We start from the raw sequence: 15,978 nt of genomic DNA, 5'->3' as shown, positions 1-15,978 counted from the left end.
GAGGGCTCAAAAATGAGGATATAATATGATGGAACAAAAAGAATTAATTTGGAACATGATGGCACTTTGGATTCATTTCATCAGACCTATGTGCTGTACCTCTGAACTTTCAAATGAGATTAATAGACCTCTACTTGTTTAAGACAATTGTATGATTAATGTAATCCTAACTAATATAGGTGAGAAAACATGTTTTTATATGTAATATTACCATTTGTAAGTCTTCCCAATCTAGTGTCTTTTCCAGGGCTGTCCCCATTTTCCTAAAAGGTCCCAACTTTCAAAATTCAAAACCAAGGAAACAATTTCTTTTCTCTGACAAAGAGGGAAAAGTTTGGAGGGTCAGATATTTTGCTGTGTCAAAATAGGCTAAGATAGAAAGAGAATTTATTGGATGAATATTTAGCACAGTAGACTCTCTTTAAGTCGACAACCCAAGGGACTGTAACAAACTGGTCGATATACGGAAGTAGTCAAGATAAAGAACTAGGCCTACTGTACTGATATGTACATGTGGTGCATGCCTGGTCTATAAAAATGAGATCAACATAAGGGGGTGGTCAATGTATGCAGGTAGTCAACTATGGATATTAGGAAATGTAGCTGTACTTCACTATGGAATTGGGAAGCTGGAACTCAAATGAATGGAGGCTATTCCAGGTAATAGGTAAAATGTACCTGTTCCAACCTACATACAAATTAAACTTAAGAACAAACCTATAGAAATGATTTCATTCATAACCTAGGGACCGCCTGTATTCTTCTGAGAAGAGCAATGGATATGTGTAAGTGGCTGTTGAAGAAGCAACAATGGGCATCTCTAATACTCTCCTGAAAGTTCGATGTGCTGAGGTAAACCAAATCAGTGAATAATTATAGAATAAAGTTTATTCTACAAGCTTTAGTCTCACTTGTTCCTCTTTATATTTTAGGGAATGTCAGTCTATTCATCTAGTTGTCCACATCATAAACCTCTCCATGACAAATAATTGTCATAATAGCTAACAGTTATTGACCATGTGCATTAGGTAATAAGCCTTCTATATGCATTATCTCATATTCAACCTTACAACAACCCTCTAAGTAGGGATTACCTATTTTATTGATAAAGTGAAATTCAGAGATGTTAAGTGAAGTGAATCCAACATCTCTTTAATTACTGAAATAATTACTGAAATAATCTTAAGTCCCCTTCCCTCTGATCTTTCTCCTCCAAACCATTTTTCTTTTTACCTGATAATGATAGTATTTCTAAAACACAACTGTAATCATCATAGTACTTTCATGCTTAAAACTCTTTATGGTTCCCTCAGGTCAAAGTCCAAATTCCTTTATATCATGTACAAATGCTTTTAAGATCTGGGCAACATCCATATTAACAATCTCCATACACATCTTTTAGTCACTGTCCTAAACTCCACAGCTTCTTTGCAGTTCTTAATAGTCCATTTCGTACTTTTGTTCAGCTACCCTCTTGCCATTCTCCCAGGTAACTCTTGCACATTACCCACACTGAGGATTCAGATTAGATGTTACTCTATTCAGAAGCCTCCTGATTAAACTGAGTGCTCCTTCTTTGTAATCCTGTGTCATTCAGTGCTTTACTCCTGTATTTATCACATCATATTGTAATCTTTTATTAACTTATTCTGTCTTCGGCACTGGATTGTAAAGTCCTTGAGTGGAGAAATTACGGCTGGTTCAATGCTGAATACTCTAAGACTAGTGTAGTGCTTGGTGTATGGTAGTTGCTCAATTATATATTTGTTAAATGAATACATTTTAAGTAGTAGTCTGGAACAACTTGCAAAGCTATTTGCAGAGAGAATAGATATTCAGAATTTCTTGTTTGGTGAATGCCTATTCTTGACAGCTGTTCTCTTATCTCTATGCTTTTGGCTTGCAATTTATGAAAACTGAGCAGAAAAAACGTAAAGATTAATAAAATTAGTTGAGAAAACATGTCATGAAACAGTGAGAAAATGATACAAAACAATATGCTAAAAATGTCAAACAGGGTAGGATAAAGAAAGCTGAATGAAACAAGGTTGCACACAGGGGGTAATTTTTTCAGAGTTTACTAAATGGAATGTACTTTACTGGTAAATTTCATTTAACCCTTACCGTAATATGTTATGCCTGAATTAAGGATACAGAAACTAAAGATCAGACTAAAGCAAAATAAACTAAATAATTCTGTATCTTTGATACAACAAATAACCTACAAAATAAGAAGCAAATGAAAAGAAATTACAATAAACTCTATAAAGTATTATGAAGAATATGCCAGGGTAAACTGTCCCATACTCCAAAGGACCCTTTTGCTGGGAATGTAGGGATACTTCCTTTCTTCCACCAGGATAAACTCCACCTCCTTCCTCAAGCTTGGTCTAACTCAGATTTCTTCTTATTTTCTTTTTTTGTTTTGTTTCTCATCCCAGGCTGAGTGCAGTGGCGTCAGCCTACCTCACAGCAACCTCAAACTCCTGGGTCCAAAGAATCTTTCTACTCCAGAGTAGCTGGGACTACAGACGCCTGCGACAATGTCTGCTAATTTTCCTATTTTTAGTAAAGACAGGGTCTTGCTCTTGCTCAGGCTGGTCTCCAACTTCTGAGCATATGGGATCCTCCCGCCTTAGCTTCCCAGAGGGCTAGGATTACAGGCATGAGCCACTCATGGCCGGCTCAGCTTCTCTCTTGAGCAAAACTTTCATTAGACCTGCTTTCTGACTTAACTAAAAATTTCCCCGTCTAGTAAAACACCCAGACCTCTCTTTCAGGGAAACGCCAGCAACATTAAGTAGGGAATACCAACACAAAGCAGACTATTATTACAGATCATCTCAAGAAAAAATAAAATAAAAAGGTAAAATCCTTAACATTGACAGTGTTTAAGTGATCATATATGGCACAGTAAGAAATCTCAGAGTCATTTTTGGGATTTACCACTTCCTACCTCTGGTAAGTTGGGTCAAGTCTCTTTAAACTTCTCAAGTCTCAATTTTCAAACTAATAAAAACAGGATACTTGTCTTCTCCTTACTCCGTGATTCTATAACGGTCAAATGAGATGTTGTATGTTAAAACGCTTTCACAAACATTAACTGAAACGCTGCAAAACGTCTGCAGCTGTTGTCAAACAAGACCCCCAACAAACGGAAAACCGTTTGCGAAGAGGACGCCTAGTGGCGTTGCGTGACGTCATCATCCCGCGCCCACCGCGACGATTTCCCAGCAGGCCTCAGAGTAGCATTCCGCGCCATGGGAACTTGGCATCGTCTGTTGAGTTTTGGTGGTGTGGTACTGCGGGGTAGTGGCGGAGCCGCTACCCCGCTTGGGAGAAGCCAAGCGTTGGTTTGTAGGCGCCAGGTCCGTGGTGCTGCAGGGCTGGGGGAGGCGGGCGGACAGAGTTGCTAGGCTGTAGGACTGCAGGGCTGCAGGGTTGCAGGTGCTCTGGCATTGCCTGAGGACTCAGGGCCCACGCCCACTTAGCGGCTCAATGAAACCCCTTTAGTCGGCTTTTCAGGCTGGCGCTCAGTAGGACCAGGCTGAGGTTTGTCGGTATATGAGGCATGGTTCCAACTTAGATGTAGTATTCCACCTTGCATTATTGGTTTTGGATTATTTAATAAATAGGTTAAAAACACGTGGAACACTTAACTGTAAAGTGGCAGCTTATTTAGCTTTTTCTTTCCTTTTTTTAACAGTCATACTATCTTGGTAGAGAAATTAGTTTAAACAATGTTTCTTTACAGTTGATTTCGGTAGCAGTAGGTAAATATCACTAAAGTGAAGGTGAACAGAATTAGAAAAGAAAGTCCTCTTAATCACAAACCCTGAATTTTGATTTAGAGTATGGTAATGGAGATGGCTTACTTAAGACGCTTTATTTTTTATTTTTTTAAAAAGTTATCTGATGCTGACAGTGGAACCTTAAAACGAAGAACACAAATTATGTCCCGAGGACTTCCAAAGCAGAAACCGATTGAAGGTGTTAAACAAGTTATAGTTGTGGCTTCTGGAAAGGGTGGAGTTGGAAAGTCTACCACAGCAGGTATTATAGGATATTAATTTTTATCTTCATTAAGAATTTATGCCAAGTGGCAAGTGCACACTATTAAAATTATGGTTTTGTAAAAAGTTTACTTGTGAAGTTCCTAACAGTTACATTCTTAGTTTTAACAGTCGGTAGTGGGTAGAATCTTAGGTTTTGGACTTAGACAAAACTAGGTAGGTAACCAGGTCTTCTCCCCCTTAAGTGAGGAAAAAGTAGTCAGATTGCCCAGCAGATATTCAGTTTGCTTAACTGTAAAATGGGAATGATAACTTCTTTCATAGGATTGTTATGAAAATTAAACAACCACTTAACCCAAGTGGCTCTTACCTACTCTTTAATAAGTGCTCAGTAATTGGTGTTATTTTTAAAATATCTAGTAACTTCAATACTAAATTATTTTTGTTCTTTGGTATTCTTTTTCAGTCTTTATCAATGTACATATAGCTACATATTTGCAATGAGAATATTTTATTATGCCTTTTTTAACTGTAGTACAATTTTCATCATTTATAAAGTCAAGAGAGATCTAATATTAAAAATTGCTAGAGGCCAGCTCGGTGGCTCACGCCTGTAATCCTAGCACTCTGGGAGGCTAATGTAGGTGGATTGCTTGAGCTCAGGAGTTAGAAACCAGTCTGAGCAAGAGTGAGACCTCATTTCTACTAAAAATAAAAAAATTAGCCGGGCGTTGTGGCTTCTGCCTGTAGTCACCGCTACTTGGGAGGCTGGGGCAGGAGAATTGATGCCATGGCACTCTACTGAGGGCAGGGCTACAAAGTGAGACTCTGTCTCAAAAAAAAAAAAAAAAAAAAAAAGTTGCCTGAAAAGATTTAGCATTGTTTTAATTATTTAAAATGTCATCTAATCCATATGTCTTTTATAATAACATATTAAGATGAGAGGTTTTTTTTTGGTGGGTCTCTTTATTGATTGTAGACTTCATTGTCATCAAAATGACATGAGAACCTGTAAAAGAAGTGCCACCATAAATGAGATAACAGCCATGACTAACAATCAGATACCGCCAAAAATTTTCAAAAGAAAACTTGTATTTCTAAAAATATTATTCCAGTGTAATAAGAGGAGAATCTCTCTGCTTCTAATTTTACTCACTAGAAGTAACTTATATCATTTTTTTAGGTTTGTTGAGGAATAATTGACACATAAATTGTATATATTCAAGGTGTAAAATATGATGTATTGACATACATTGTGAAATGATTTCCACAATCAAGCTAATTAACGTATCTCTGTCATCACAGTATCTTTCTTTTTGGTATGTGTCAGATGAGAAAGCATACTTAAGATCTACTTTTTGTGACTTTCAAATATAAATACATTATTATTATTATTATTATTTTGAGACGGTCTCACTATGTTGCCCTTGACACTCTGTCATGGTGTCACAGCTCACAGCAACCTCAAACTCTTGGGCTTAAGCGATTCTCTTGCCTCAGCCTCCCAAGTAGTTGGGACTAAAGGCACCTGGAACAAGGCCTGGCTTTTTTTTTTTTTTTTAGTTGTCTTTGTTGTATGACAGGCCCGGCTGGGTTTGAACCCGCCAGCCATGGGGTATGTGGCCAGCACCCTAGCTGCTGAGCTACAGGTGTCAAGCCAAATATAAATATGTTATTATTAACTATCCAAGGGTCCTCAAACTTTTTAAACAGGGGACCAGTTCACTGTCCCTCAGAACGTTGGAGGGCCAGACTATAGTTCCAAAAAAAAACTATGAACAAATTCCTATGCACACTGCACTTATCTTATTTTGAAGTAAAAAACCAAAACGGAACAAATACAATCACGCTGCGGCATGTGGCCCGCAGGTTGTAGTTTGAAGACCCCTGCTAGTCACTATATTATGCATTAGGCTTGTAGAACCTACTCATTATAACTGCAAGTTTGTATCTTTTGAGTTGTATTATACCCTCGTAACTTGTATTATTAATTTGGAATCATAAAGCACTCATGTCGTATTATTGCTTTACATTGAATTTTTGATCATTTCTAATAGGAAAAGGGGCTTCGTGCCCTTAGCTCAGTGGTTAGGGAGCTGGCCACATGCACTAGGGATGGGGGGTTTGAACCCGGCCAGAGCCTGCTCAACAATGACAACAATAACAACAACAAAAAAATATGGCTTGGTGCCTGTAGCACAGTGGTTATGGCGCCAGCCACATACACCGAGGGTGGCAGGTTAGAACCTGGCCTGGGCCAGCTAAACAGCAATGACAACTGCAACAAAATATAGCCAGGCGTTGTGGCGGGCACCTGTAGTCCCAGCTATTTGGGAGGCTGAGGCAGGAGAATCCTTAAGCCCAAGAGTTTGAGGTTATTGTGAGCTGTGCTGCCATGGTACTCTACCAAGGGTGACATAGCGATACTCTGTCTCAAAAAAAACAAAAAATATCAGCATTTTGGTGGGTGCCCGCAGTCCCAGCAACCTCAGCTTTTGTAAAGCTGAGACAGGAAAATCCCTTAAGCACAAGAGTTTGAGGTTGCTATGAGCTGTGATGCCACAGCACTCTATAGAGGGTGACATAGTGAGACTCTGTCTCAAAAACAAAAACAAAAACCCCAAAACAAAAGACAAAACAAATAAAAAAACAACAAGTAGGAAATGGGTCTCACCCAAACAGTGTTTTGTAGTTATTTAAAAAACAATTGTCCTTACTATTGATATGTTTAATTTTGATGTAATTTCTAGACTGACAAGATATTTTAAATTTTGAGTCTTTTTCAGACTGTTTACCTAAAGTTGGGGCATATATATATCTTAAAAGTCTTTATTTCCATTGAAGTCAATGATATTTTGAAATAAGAAGGGCCAGATACATAGTTCTGTGAATATAACCAGAGATTTTGTGTTAACTGGGCACCGTGTTTGGTATTTTTGGGGGATTGCAGTTTTGTAATTGTGTAGCCAGCTATACAAATCCACCTATAAAGTGTTATTAGCTCCACTTTCCCCCCTGTTTTGACCAGAAGGGAATTGTGGAAGAGTTTATCAGATGTTTTGAAAAGTAAAGATTTACTAAATATTGTATTTGTCATAGACACTATTTAATAGATACTGTATTATTATTTAAAAAAGACTAGTAATTTGTTTTTAATGAATTTATGCTATATACTATATACATTTTTGCTTTCTTTCCTCAGGGCCTACAATCCATCTGATTGATGTTTTGTTTTTAAAATTTAGAAGCTCTTAGTTTTGGTTCTAGAAACTACCTCTTCTTGTTTTTTTGAAAATTTAGAGTACACTTTCCTGTTTTCAGTGGTGTGAATTCTTTCGCATGTTCTGTGATTACATGGATTGGATAAAAATAGAAAGTATTTTCATGATGGTAGCCATTGATTCTTTGGGTTTTGTGCAATGTAATTTTTTGGGTCTGTAGGCTAGTGCTCATTTAAAATGGATTGTTTATTGTTTTTAGTTAGAAGGTGGTCTGTTGCTAAGGAATGTGAAAGCGTTTAAATAGGAGAGAAAGTATATAGAGTATGACATATAGGAGGTGCTTCAATAAATGTCCCTTCTTTACTTTTTGTCATTAACATACTATCTATCCCAAATAGGTGGCTTTTTCAACACAGTTGTCAGCATACTTAAGCCTTAGAAATAGAATATTTCCAAGCAATTTTGTAGGTATTATATCTCTTTCCCTTATATGTATGTATTCCTCTTCCAAACCATTTCAAAATACCTTCCATTTGAATATATATACTGGAGATATTTTGGGTTAGAAAGATGGCATTTGATAAATATAAACATGCTCTGTGATTCTGTTGTATAAATGTAGGACGAACCTAACTTTAAGATGAATTACTCTCAAAAACTTACTGCTTTTAAAGTTATATATAACCTATCCTGAACCTGAAATTCAGAATTATTTTATAATGTTTTTTCTTTTTGAGACAGGGTCTCTCTCTGTTGCTCCAGTTAGAGTGCAGTGGTATGTTAATAGCTCATAACGACCTCAAACTTCTGGGCTTAAGAGATCTCCTGTCTCCCTTCTGAGTGCTCAGACTACAGGTGTGCACCACAATGCCTCGCTAAATTTTTTCTATATTTTCGTAGTTGGGGTCTTGCTCTTTCTTAGGCTAGTTTCAAATATCTGGCTTGATGTAACCCTCCTGTCTGGCCTTCTAAAATGCTAGGATTACAGGCATGAGCCACTGTGCCTGGCTTATTTTATGATAACATAAAAACGAATTTATCAAGTTCTGTGCCCTTGTACTTAGTACTTTCATTTAATTTGTGCAGCAGTTATGAAGCAGAAATTATCTTCCTTTTATAGAAGAGGAAACAGATTGATGGGTAAAATAACTTATTTAAGGTTATGCAATAGAAGGTGTTGGAGCTGGGATTTGAACCATGTCTGCCTTAAAACTAAAAACGTATGCTTTTAGCCGCTTTAAAGGAAATAGCCCTGACATAATTGATGGCATTGTTCTGTAGGGAAATGTGGTTCACATTATGAGGGTGTATTTATCGGTCTTGGAAGTGTGTTAATTTTGGAACTCTCTTCTCATATGTAGCATCTTCCTTTGATAGGCTAAAGTTGGCTTTGGGACTACTACTTTCTTCCTGTGTCTCTCAGATTCGCTGGCATAAGCGCTTTTGGGAACACTGTGTATTATCCCCTGACCTTTTTCTCTTTTCCCTTCCCTCTGCATAGTATCCCAGCTTTTCATACACATGCTACTAATGAGTTAAATACTTTTAACTCCTGCAGTACCAGCATTTGTTTTTAAAAACAGTAGGATCATATCCATTTTTATATCAAATGACAATTTTTTTACAAAATACACTTTGAAAATAAATGTGTACCCTGTTAACATTGCTTTTTTAAAAAACTAAGTGATATATTTGGACACAGTTGTAACAAATGATAAATGGATTATTTAACATGTAAATTTTGGAGCATGCATCTATTGCTTATGTTGGAAAATTACTTTCTCTTTTTCTTTTGACTTTCTGTGTTCTCTCCATGTCCTTGTTCTTTACAAGTAAGGGAGATATATTAAAAATTTCTGTGCTTAGGTTATTACACTGAATATGTTAAAGGAAAAAATGAACTTTAATAGAAAGTCACTAAATTCAGTTTCTTTTTTGTTTCTTACAGTGAACCTTGCACTTGCATTAGTGGCCAATGATTCGGTAGGTGTTTGTTAATAGAAATATTAATTTATTTAAATGTTTTTAAGGAAATGATAAAGAGTATATTGGTGTTTACATTTACTCTTTTAAAAATTATATAGTAGTTTTAGTCAATTGAGTGTCTCTAAGGAACTCCAAAATCTGCCATCAGTATGGGTAACATTTAATAATAATGATGCATTTAAGTGTTGACCGTATGTTGCTTGCTATATATCCCACAGAAAGCTTTGGCCTTCCCGCATGGAGGTCATATCCCAACCCAGTTTTCCTATTTATGATCTAAAGAAGGATTATTCTGAGTTCAGTTTTTAAATATTGGTAATTTGGGCTTTTTTAAAGGTAAAAGATATTCTAAAAGTAGTATATATTCATAGAAACAAAATTCAAACAATATGTGTGTAACATAAAACTGAAAGTTCCCATACTACTTTTTCTTCCAAAGGATTAACTGTAGGCTCTGGTTTTATTTATATCCTTTTAGCTCTTCCTCTCTCTATCTGACATTTTTTAAAAACACATTTGTATATGTGCGTGCATACATCTTTCTATGTTATACCTCATTCTTTTTTTTTTGCAGTTTTTGGTCGGGGCTGGGTTTGAACTATCTCCGGTATATGGGACCAGCGCCTTATTCCTTTGAGCTACAGGCGCTGCCCTATACTTCATTCTTAATAGCTGCTCAATTAATGGTTGGCTATAGTGTATTTAACCAGTTTCCATTTGATGAAATACTTAGATCAGTTCACATTTTTTCTATTTTAAATGATATTACAGTGGAGTTCTTATGTACTAAGTGATGATATTTTTGTAAGTTAGATTCCTAAAAGAAAATTACTAGGTCAAAATGTATACATACTTTAGATTACACTTCTAGTTTGTTTGTTTGTTTTTTCCGGTCATAGTCTTTGAGAGAACCCCCCTACCCCCGCCTTTTTTTTTTTTTTTTTTTTTTTGCAGTTTTTGGCCGGGGTGGGTTGAACCCATCACCTCTGGCATATGGGGCCGGTGCCCTACTCCTTTGAGCCACAGGCGCCACCTGAGAGAGTACCCCTTTTTAAAACTCTCAGTAATGTTAGGTTTTATCTATCTGTTTTGATATTTAAAAGTAAATATAAAAATTAACATTGAATGTATTATGCAACTCCATAAATTATCAGCTAGTTAATAAAAATATGTACATATTTAAAAATTTCTCCTTCATATCTATTTTATAAAATATAGGCAAGAATCATTTAATAGGTTTAGCTGTGGCTATGCTTCTATCTTATTTTCTATCCTTACTATGTAACTTCTAATAAGTTCTCATTAGACAGGATATATTAGAAAAATAATATCTAGTATCTATACAAGTATGAGATCAATGTATGGAGTCCAGAATCTACCAGAACCTAGAAGTAGGCACATAGATGTTCACGTCTTCTGATGCTCTGTTTTACTTTTGAAAATTGGGAACTAATTGTTACATTTATAATGTGTTGGTTATGTAACTTTTATTCACTGTAGAATCAAGTAACATAAATGGACTTTTACAGAAGAAAATGTAATCATGTTTCTTTAAAGTTGTGCTTCTAGAATGAGAAGATGCCAATGTCAAGGTCAAAATTTTTCTTTGAAAATTTCTTTTCAATTCTCTTCTTTTTATGGGGTATCTGTTTTCATATATCCCATCCTGTCCTCTTTCATGAGTTCTTGTTTTTGTTTTTCTGGGGACATCCTTGAGTCCTTGTATGGTTTGGTGGGCATAATAATGGCCAGCCAAAGATGTTCACATCCCAATTCTTGGAACCTGTGAATTTGCTACCTTTCATGGCAAAAGGGACTTTGCTGATGTAATAAAGCTAAAGATCTTGAGATGAGAAGATTATCCTAGATTATCTAGGGAGGTCATTTGGAATCATATGGGTCCTTATAAGTGAAAGAAGAAGGCAGGAGAGTCAGAGTGAGTATATGTAAGAAGGATTCACTCCTCCATTGCTGGCTTTGAAGATAGAAGGAGACCACTGGTCAAGAAATGTTAGCAGCTTCTATAAGCTAGAAAAGACAAGAAAGCAGATTCTTTCCTAGGGTCTCCAGAAGGTATGTAATTCTGCCAGCACCTTAATTTTAGTTCATTGATAGCCATTTAGTTTTCTATGGTAATTTCTCACAGAAGTAGGAAATCAATATGTATGGGAAGTCAATTTGCTTAGTTCTTTTATTTCTAAGGATTTATTTTGCCTTCATATTTGGTAGTTTAACTTTATTGCAGTTAACCATAGAATTCCAGGTTTAGAATGATTTTCTCTCTGAACTTTGAAAACAACATTCTATTTCCTTCTAGCTTAGTATTGAAATATCTGATGTTAATCTGATTTATATTCCTTGTAATAATGTTTGTTTTCCTTTTCATAGTTTTTAAGGGCTTTTTAAAAATTGTTTTATGTCTTTTAAGTTTAAAAGTCACGAATAAATACCTACTTGTTGGGTTTAAAAAATTTTACCTGCTGAGAAATCAGCCTTGTGTTGGCTTGGTGCCTATAGCTCAGCGGCTAGGGCCCTACCCACATACACCTGAGCTGGCAGGTTTGAACCCAGGCCTGGGCGGGTTTGAGCCTAGGCCTGCCAAACAACAATAACAACTACAACCAAAAAAGTAGCCGGGTGTTGTGGTGGGCACCTGTAGTCCCAGCTACTTGGGAAGCTGAGGTAAGAGAATTGCTTAAGCCCAAGAGTTTGAGGTTGCTGTGAGCTGCGGAACTCTACTGAAGGTTATATAGGGAGACTGTGTCTCCAAAAAAAAAAAAAAAAAAAGATATTGGCCTTGTGCTGTTAAGGCTTGAGTTGGTTTCAGCTTAGGAAAAATTTCTTCTTTTCTTGATTACTTTTTGTAATGTGTTTGTGCTCTCTCCAGATACCTATTAGGTAGATACCTACCTTTATGCTGGTTAATTTTTTTCTCACAGATCTATCCCTTTATATCTTTTGCTCTGTGTTTTAAAAGATGTCTAAGACTATTTTTCACACTGTTATATTGAATTTTGGTTATTTAGCCCTTCTGAATTTTGTTTTTAATTCAGAAATTACATATTTTTCAATTATCCAGAGCCGTTTCTTATTTTCCACTTGCTGTTCCTTAAAAAAAAATAAAGTTGTACCATTCTCTTGCATCCAAGAATGCTAATTAGAATGAATAAAAAGCATTTTTCTTAATAATCTTTGTTTACTTAGGATGGTGGTTTTTGTAATGTAGCCCTGGTGACCAGCAGAATCAGCTATCTGGGAATTGGTTAGATATATAAAATTTCAGGCTGAATCAGAAATCCTATAAGGGTAGATGGGCAATCTGTGTTTTAACCGACCCTCTAGGTGATTTTGATGGGGGGTAGAGTTTGAGCCATCTAAACCAGGGATCTAGATGTTTAAACTTCTAATCTGCTAGTGGCACCTTTTATAGTTTTTTAGTGTGGTTATGGCTTTATTTAGCTTTAAACTACTTTTTCCCCTTGTCATTTCAATGTAATTTGAAAGAAAAGGAGATAGACACATATGTTTAGGCAACCTTATTGAGGTAAGAGCTAGTAATACATTTTTTCTGGACAAAGGACCCGTTTTTCTTAAGGAAGGAAACAGAAAATTCAAGGACGGGAAGGTAGATAAATTTGTGTGGGCCTCTTTTTATTTGGTTATCCTTTCAGCCAAAGCTTTGAGTCTTATAGACAATTTGAAGTAATTATGTAATAAGGAATCCAAGGATCCAATTTAAAAAAGGGGTTGATTCTCCTGCTAAATGCTGCTAGTCTTGTTGAGATGGTAGCTTGGGAAGTTTCTTTTTTTCTGTTTCCGTTTTTTTCCTTTTAGGCACTAGGGAAGAGGACAGCTTCATCTTTAATGCTATGTGTATGACAGGGAAATTGACAACAAGAATGGAAAAGCAACAGACTATTCCTGGGCCATCTCTTCAGAAAGCATTTAGTATCCTTAAGTGTTTTTAGTCATGTTTGTAAAATCTCCCTTAAGAACATCTTTAGTATTGTCTTTTCCTGATGGTGTATTTTTTTTTTTCATTTTTTGATATTTTGTGGCATAGTGCAGAAATTATGAAGCAAAAAGCCAAGAAATTTGAGCAGCATATTGTGGTAATTCTAAGATAATACTGTATTTTTTGATTGACTATACTACCTTGTTATCTTTAATAAATTTATAAATACTTAAAATAGAGAGGCTAGGCTTGGTGATTAATGCCTGTAATCCTAGCACTTTGAGAGGCTGAGGCAGTAAGAGTGTTTGAAGCCAGGACTTTGAGACCAGACTGAGCAATATAATGAGACCCTATCTCTACAGAAAAATAGAAAAATCATCCAGGCATGGTGGTGTGCCTATATTCCCAGTTACTTCGAAGGCTGAGGCAGGAGGATCACTTTAGCCCAGGAGTTTGAGGCTGTTGTGAGCTATGATGCCACTATTACAGTCTATCCTAGGTGATACAGTGAGACCCAATCCCCCCCCCCCAAAAAAAAAACAAACAAAAAAAGAGAGAGAGAAATTTAATAATGCTTGTATACTTGATTAATAGTGTTTATGATTAGGGAGCAGCATTTTGGCTTAAATAATTTTTTGAAATATGATCTACCGGAGGACATGAATATGGAAAATAAGAGCTATATTTTTCCTATATGACTTATTTGTCTCTGACATAGTCCAGTGGTCTGTGTTTCCCAGCTCAAGATTTTATTAATATTATACTTATTTAGAGGACATCCTTGGTCTTTGGGAGAATCTCAAGGTTCCTCTGTTCCAATCCTTCTATTTGCCTGAACTGATACAGATGGCTTAGGACCATGGATATTTATTGGATGTGGTGATAAAATGTGTTTCTTTAAGAGTTTGAAAGCTACAGTTAGGATGGTGTTTGGAGCTTCTCTTGTGATTCATTATCACACAGTCTTAATTATTCCATGGACCTCCTATTGTAAGAGGGGTTTCTCACCTGCTTCTGCTTAAACTGGCTTCTCTTAAGGGCTTAAAGGCCCTTCTCTTTTCTCCCCATTTTTTTCTATGTGTTGGTATGTGTTTTTCAGCATAGGAATGGGAAGATCTAATAAGGTAAGGTTGTAGGCCTAGGGGAAATAGGTCCAGGAAGTTATTCATTTTATTTTTCATGTTGTCCTTAGTAATCTTTGAAGTGTAAGCCCCAGGGAGGTATGTAAGACAGTCTGTTTGGGTGTGGGCAGAAATTTTTTCTTTTCTATATGCCTTGTAATTTATATGATATTAGTCTAGCAGGTCTAATAGAATTTATTATTATTTTGATATAAACAAATATATTAACATACTGAGGATATGTGCCCAAATATTTTTTTAACTGATTGGGCTACATGATCAGAAAAGTTTGAATGTCACTGGCCTGGGAAAAAAACGTTTTGGGTTGGACTGTATGCCAAGTTAGAAGATGACTCCTTTGTAGATTGAGGTAAAGGCCTTGCTGGAATAGAGTATAAATTTTGCTTGCTTTTTGTGCTTTCCTTTGGGGTAGTATTGCAGAGAAAAATTTGAGGATAAGGTATAGTATGCATTTAAATATTGCATTTAGTTGTGTGCTGGAGCTAGCTCATACCAGCTTGTGAGAGCTGATTGTTAAATTTCCAGTCAGTCTGGTAAGCTGATTCGTATCATGTTGTTAGCTTGAAATAGGCCATTGCGGGGGTATTTAAACCATGGAGATTGGCAAACACTGGGAATCAGACCCCTCACCTTATCCGAAGCCTGTTGTTAAACATTTAATGGTACCCACTGATCATATATATTTACAATCTTTTTTTCATTTTTCTTTTTTCTAAGCCACCCTTATCATGGATCTCATTCTTTTATAGTATAAATTTGATGTGCAGTGTGGAAGAACACAGACTGGAGTAGAGAGGGAAACAGACCATCAGAAACCTTGATAAGCTCTGTGAGATTCCTAAGTCAATTCATTGCAATTCAGTTTAGTTCAACAGACATTTATTTATTGAACATCCATAATACTTATTACCAGTTACCCTGGGAATATAAAGAAAAGTAAACATGTACTGTGGAAGCTTGTAGCCTGCTGAGACTATATTCACAGAAGTGTTTAGTATATATAGGTGTAAATTTATGTAAGTGCATTTAAATCTTTGTATATCTGTCTATATTTTTTTGTGGTATATAGGTGAAATTCAGTTTCTTCTGTGAGAAAGTCGTAATTAAATCAACATTTAATGAAGTTTTATTGTACTTCATAAAGAGTAGACATACTGCTTAAAGGTTTTATAATCTACTGAAAACAAAAGGACAAATGTCTTAAAATGATAAGATACAGTCACTGTCCAATATAGTATTAATAGTACATCTGTCCACAATGACTGATTTTTATTCTAGAGAAAGGCAGTCTTTTTTTAAATAGAGCATTTTCATAACCATAATTATATTTGATTTTCACAGAAGCCTGTAATGCAGTCCATTTAGTATTTATCAGTTTTACAGTCTTTATTGGTTCTGTCTTATCCTTGCCACATTTCATCAGCCAGCAAATATCTTTGCAATAATTTCCATATGTGTCATTCTATTTCCACCATTCCCACTGTAATTAAGGCTCACATAACTGCCTTTTGGCTCATTCATTCTTATATACCTCAGATGGTTATTGAGTACCTACTTTGTCTCAAGCATTGTGTTAGTTTGAGGTATACAGAAGTGAATGAGATGTGTAATTCCTGCGTTTGAGGAACTCGCAGACTAGCAGACCACTGCAGTGACCTCTT

General features: G+C 36.1%; 1 protein-coding gene across 3 annotated transcripts in view; it reads left to right on the top strand.

The window, feature by feature from the left end:
• Positions 1-3,216: 3,216 nt before the first annotated feature.
• The window catches only part of NUBPL (NUBP iron-sulfur cluster assembly factor, mitochondrial), a 290,845-nt gene continuing 278,083 nt past the window's right edge, over positions 3,217-15,978 (top strand). The window contains exons 1-3 of one of the 3 annotated variants that reach the window (XM_053594729.1): positions 3,217-3,368; positions 3,909-4,053; positions 9,183-9,217. In XM_053594729.1, coding sequence (XP_053450704.1) covers positions 3,261-3,368; positions 3,909-4,053; positions 9,183-9,217 — 288 coding nt within the window. In that variant the 5' untranslated portion in view covers positions 3,217-3,260. Of the gene's footprint in view, positions 3,369-3,908; positions 4,054-9,182; positions 9,218-15,978 lie in introns of those variants that run through there. The other 2 variants (XM_053594731.1, XM_053594730.1) reach the window with 2 other exon arrangements.

The sequence above is a fragment of the Nycticebus coucang genome, chromosome 6, assembly GCF_027406575.1.
Source record: "Nycticebus coucang isolate mNycCou1 chromosome 6, mNycCou1.pri, whole genome shotgun sequence".
Lineage (NCBI taxonomy): Eukaryota > Metazoa > Chordata > Mammalia > Primates > Lorisidae > Nycticebus > Nycticebus coucang.
This window is presented reverse-complemented; position numbering and strand designations above follow the sequence as displayed.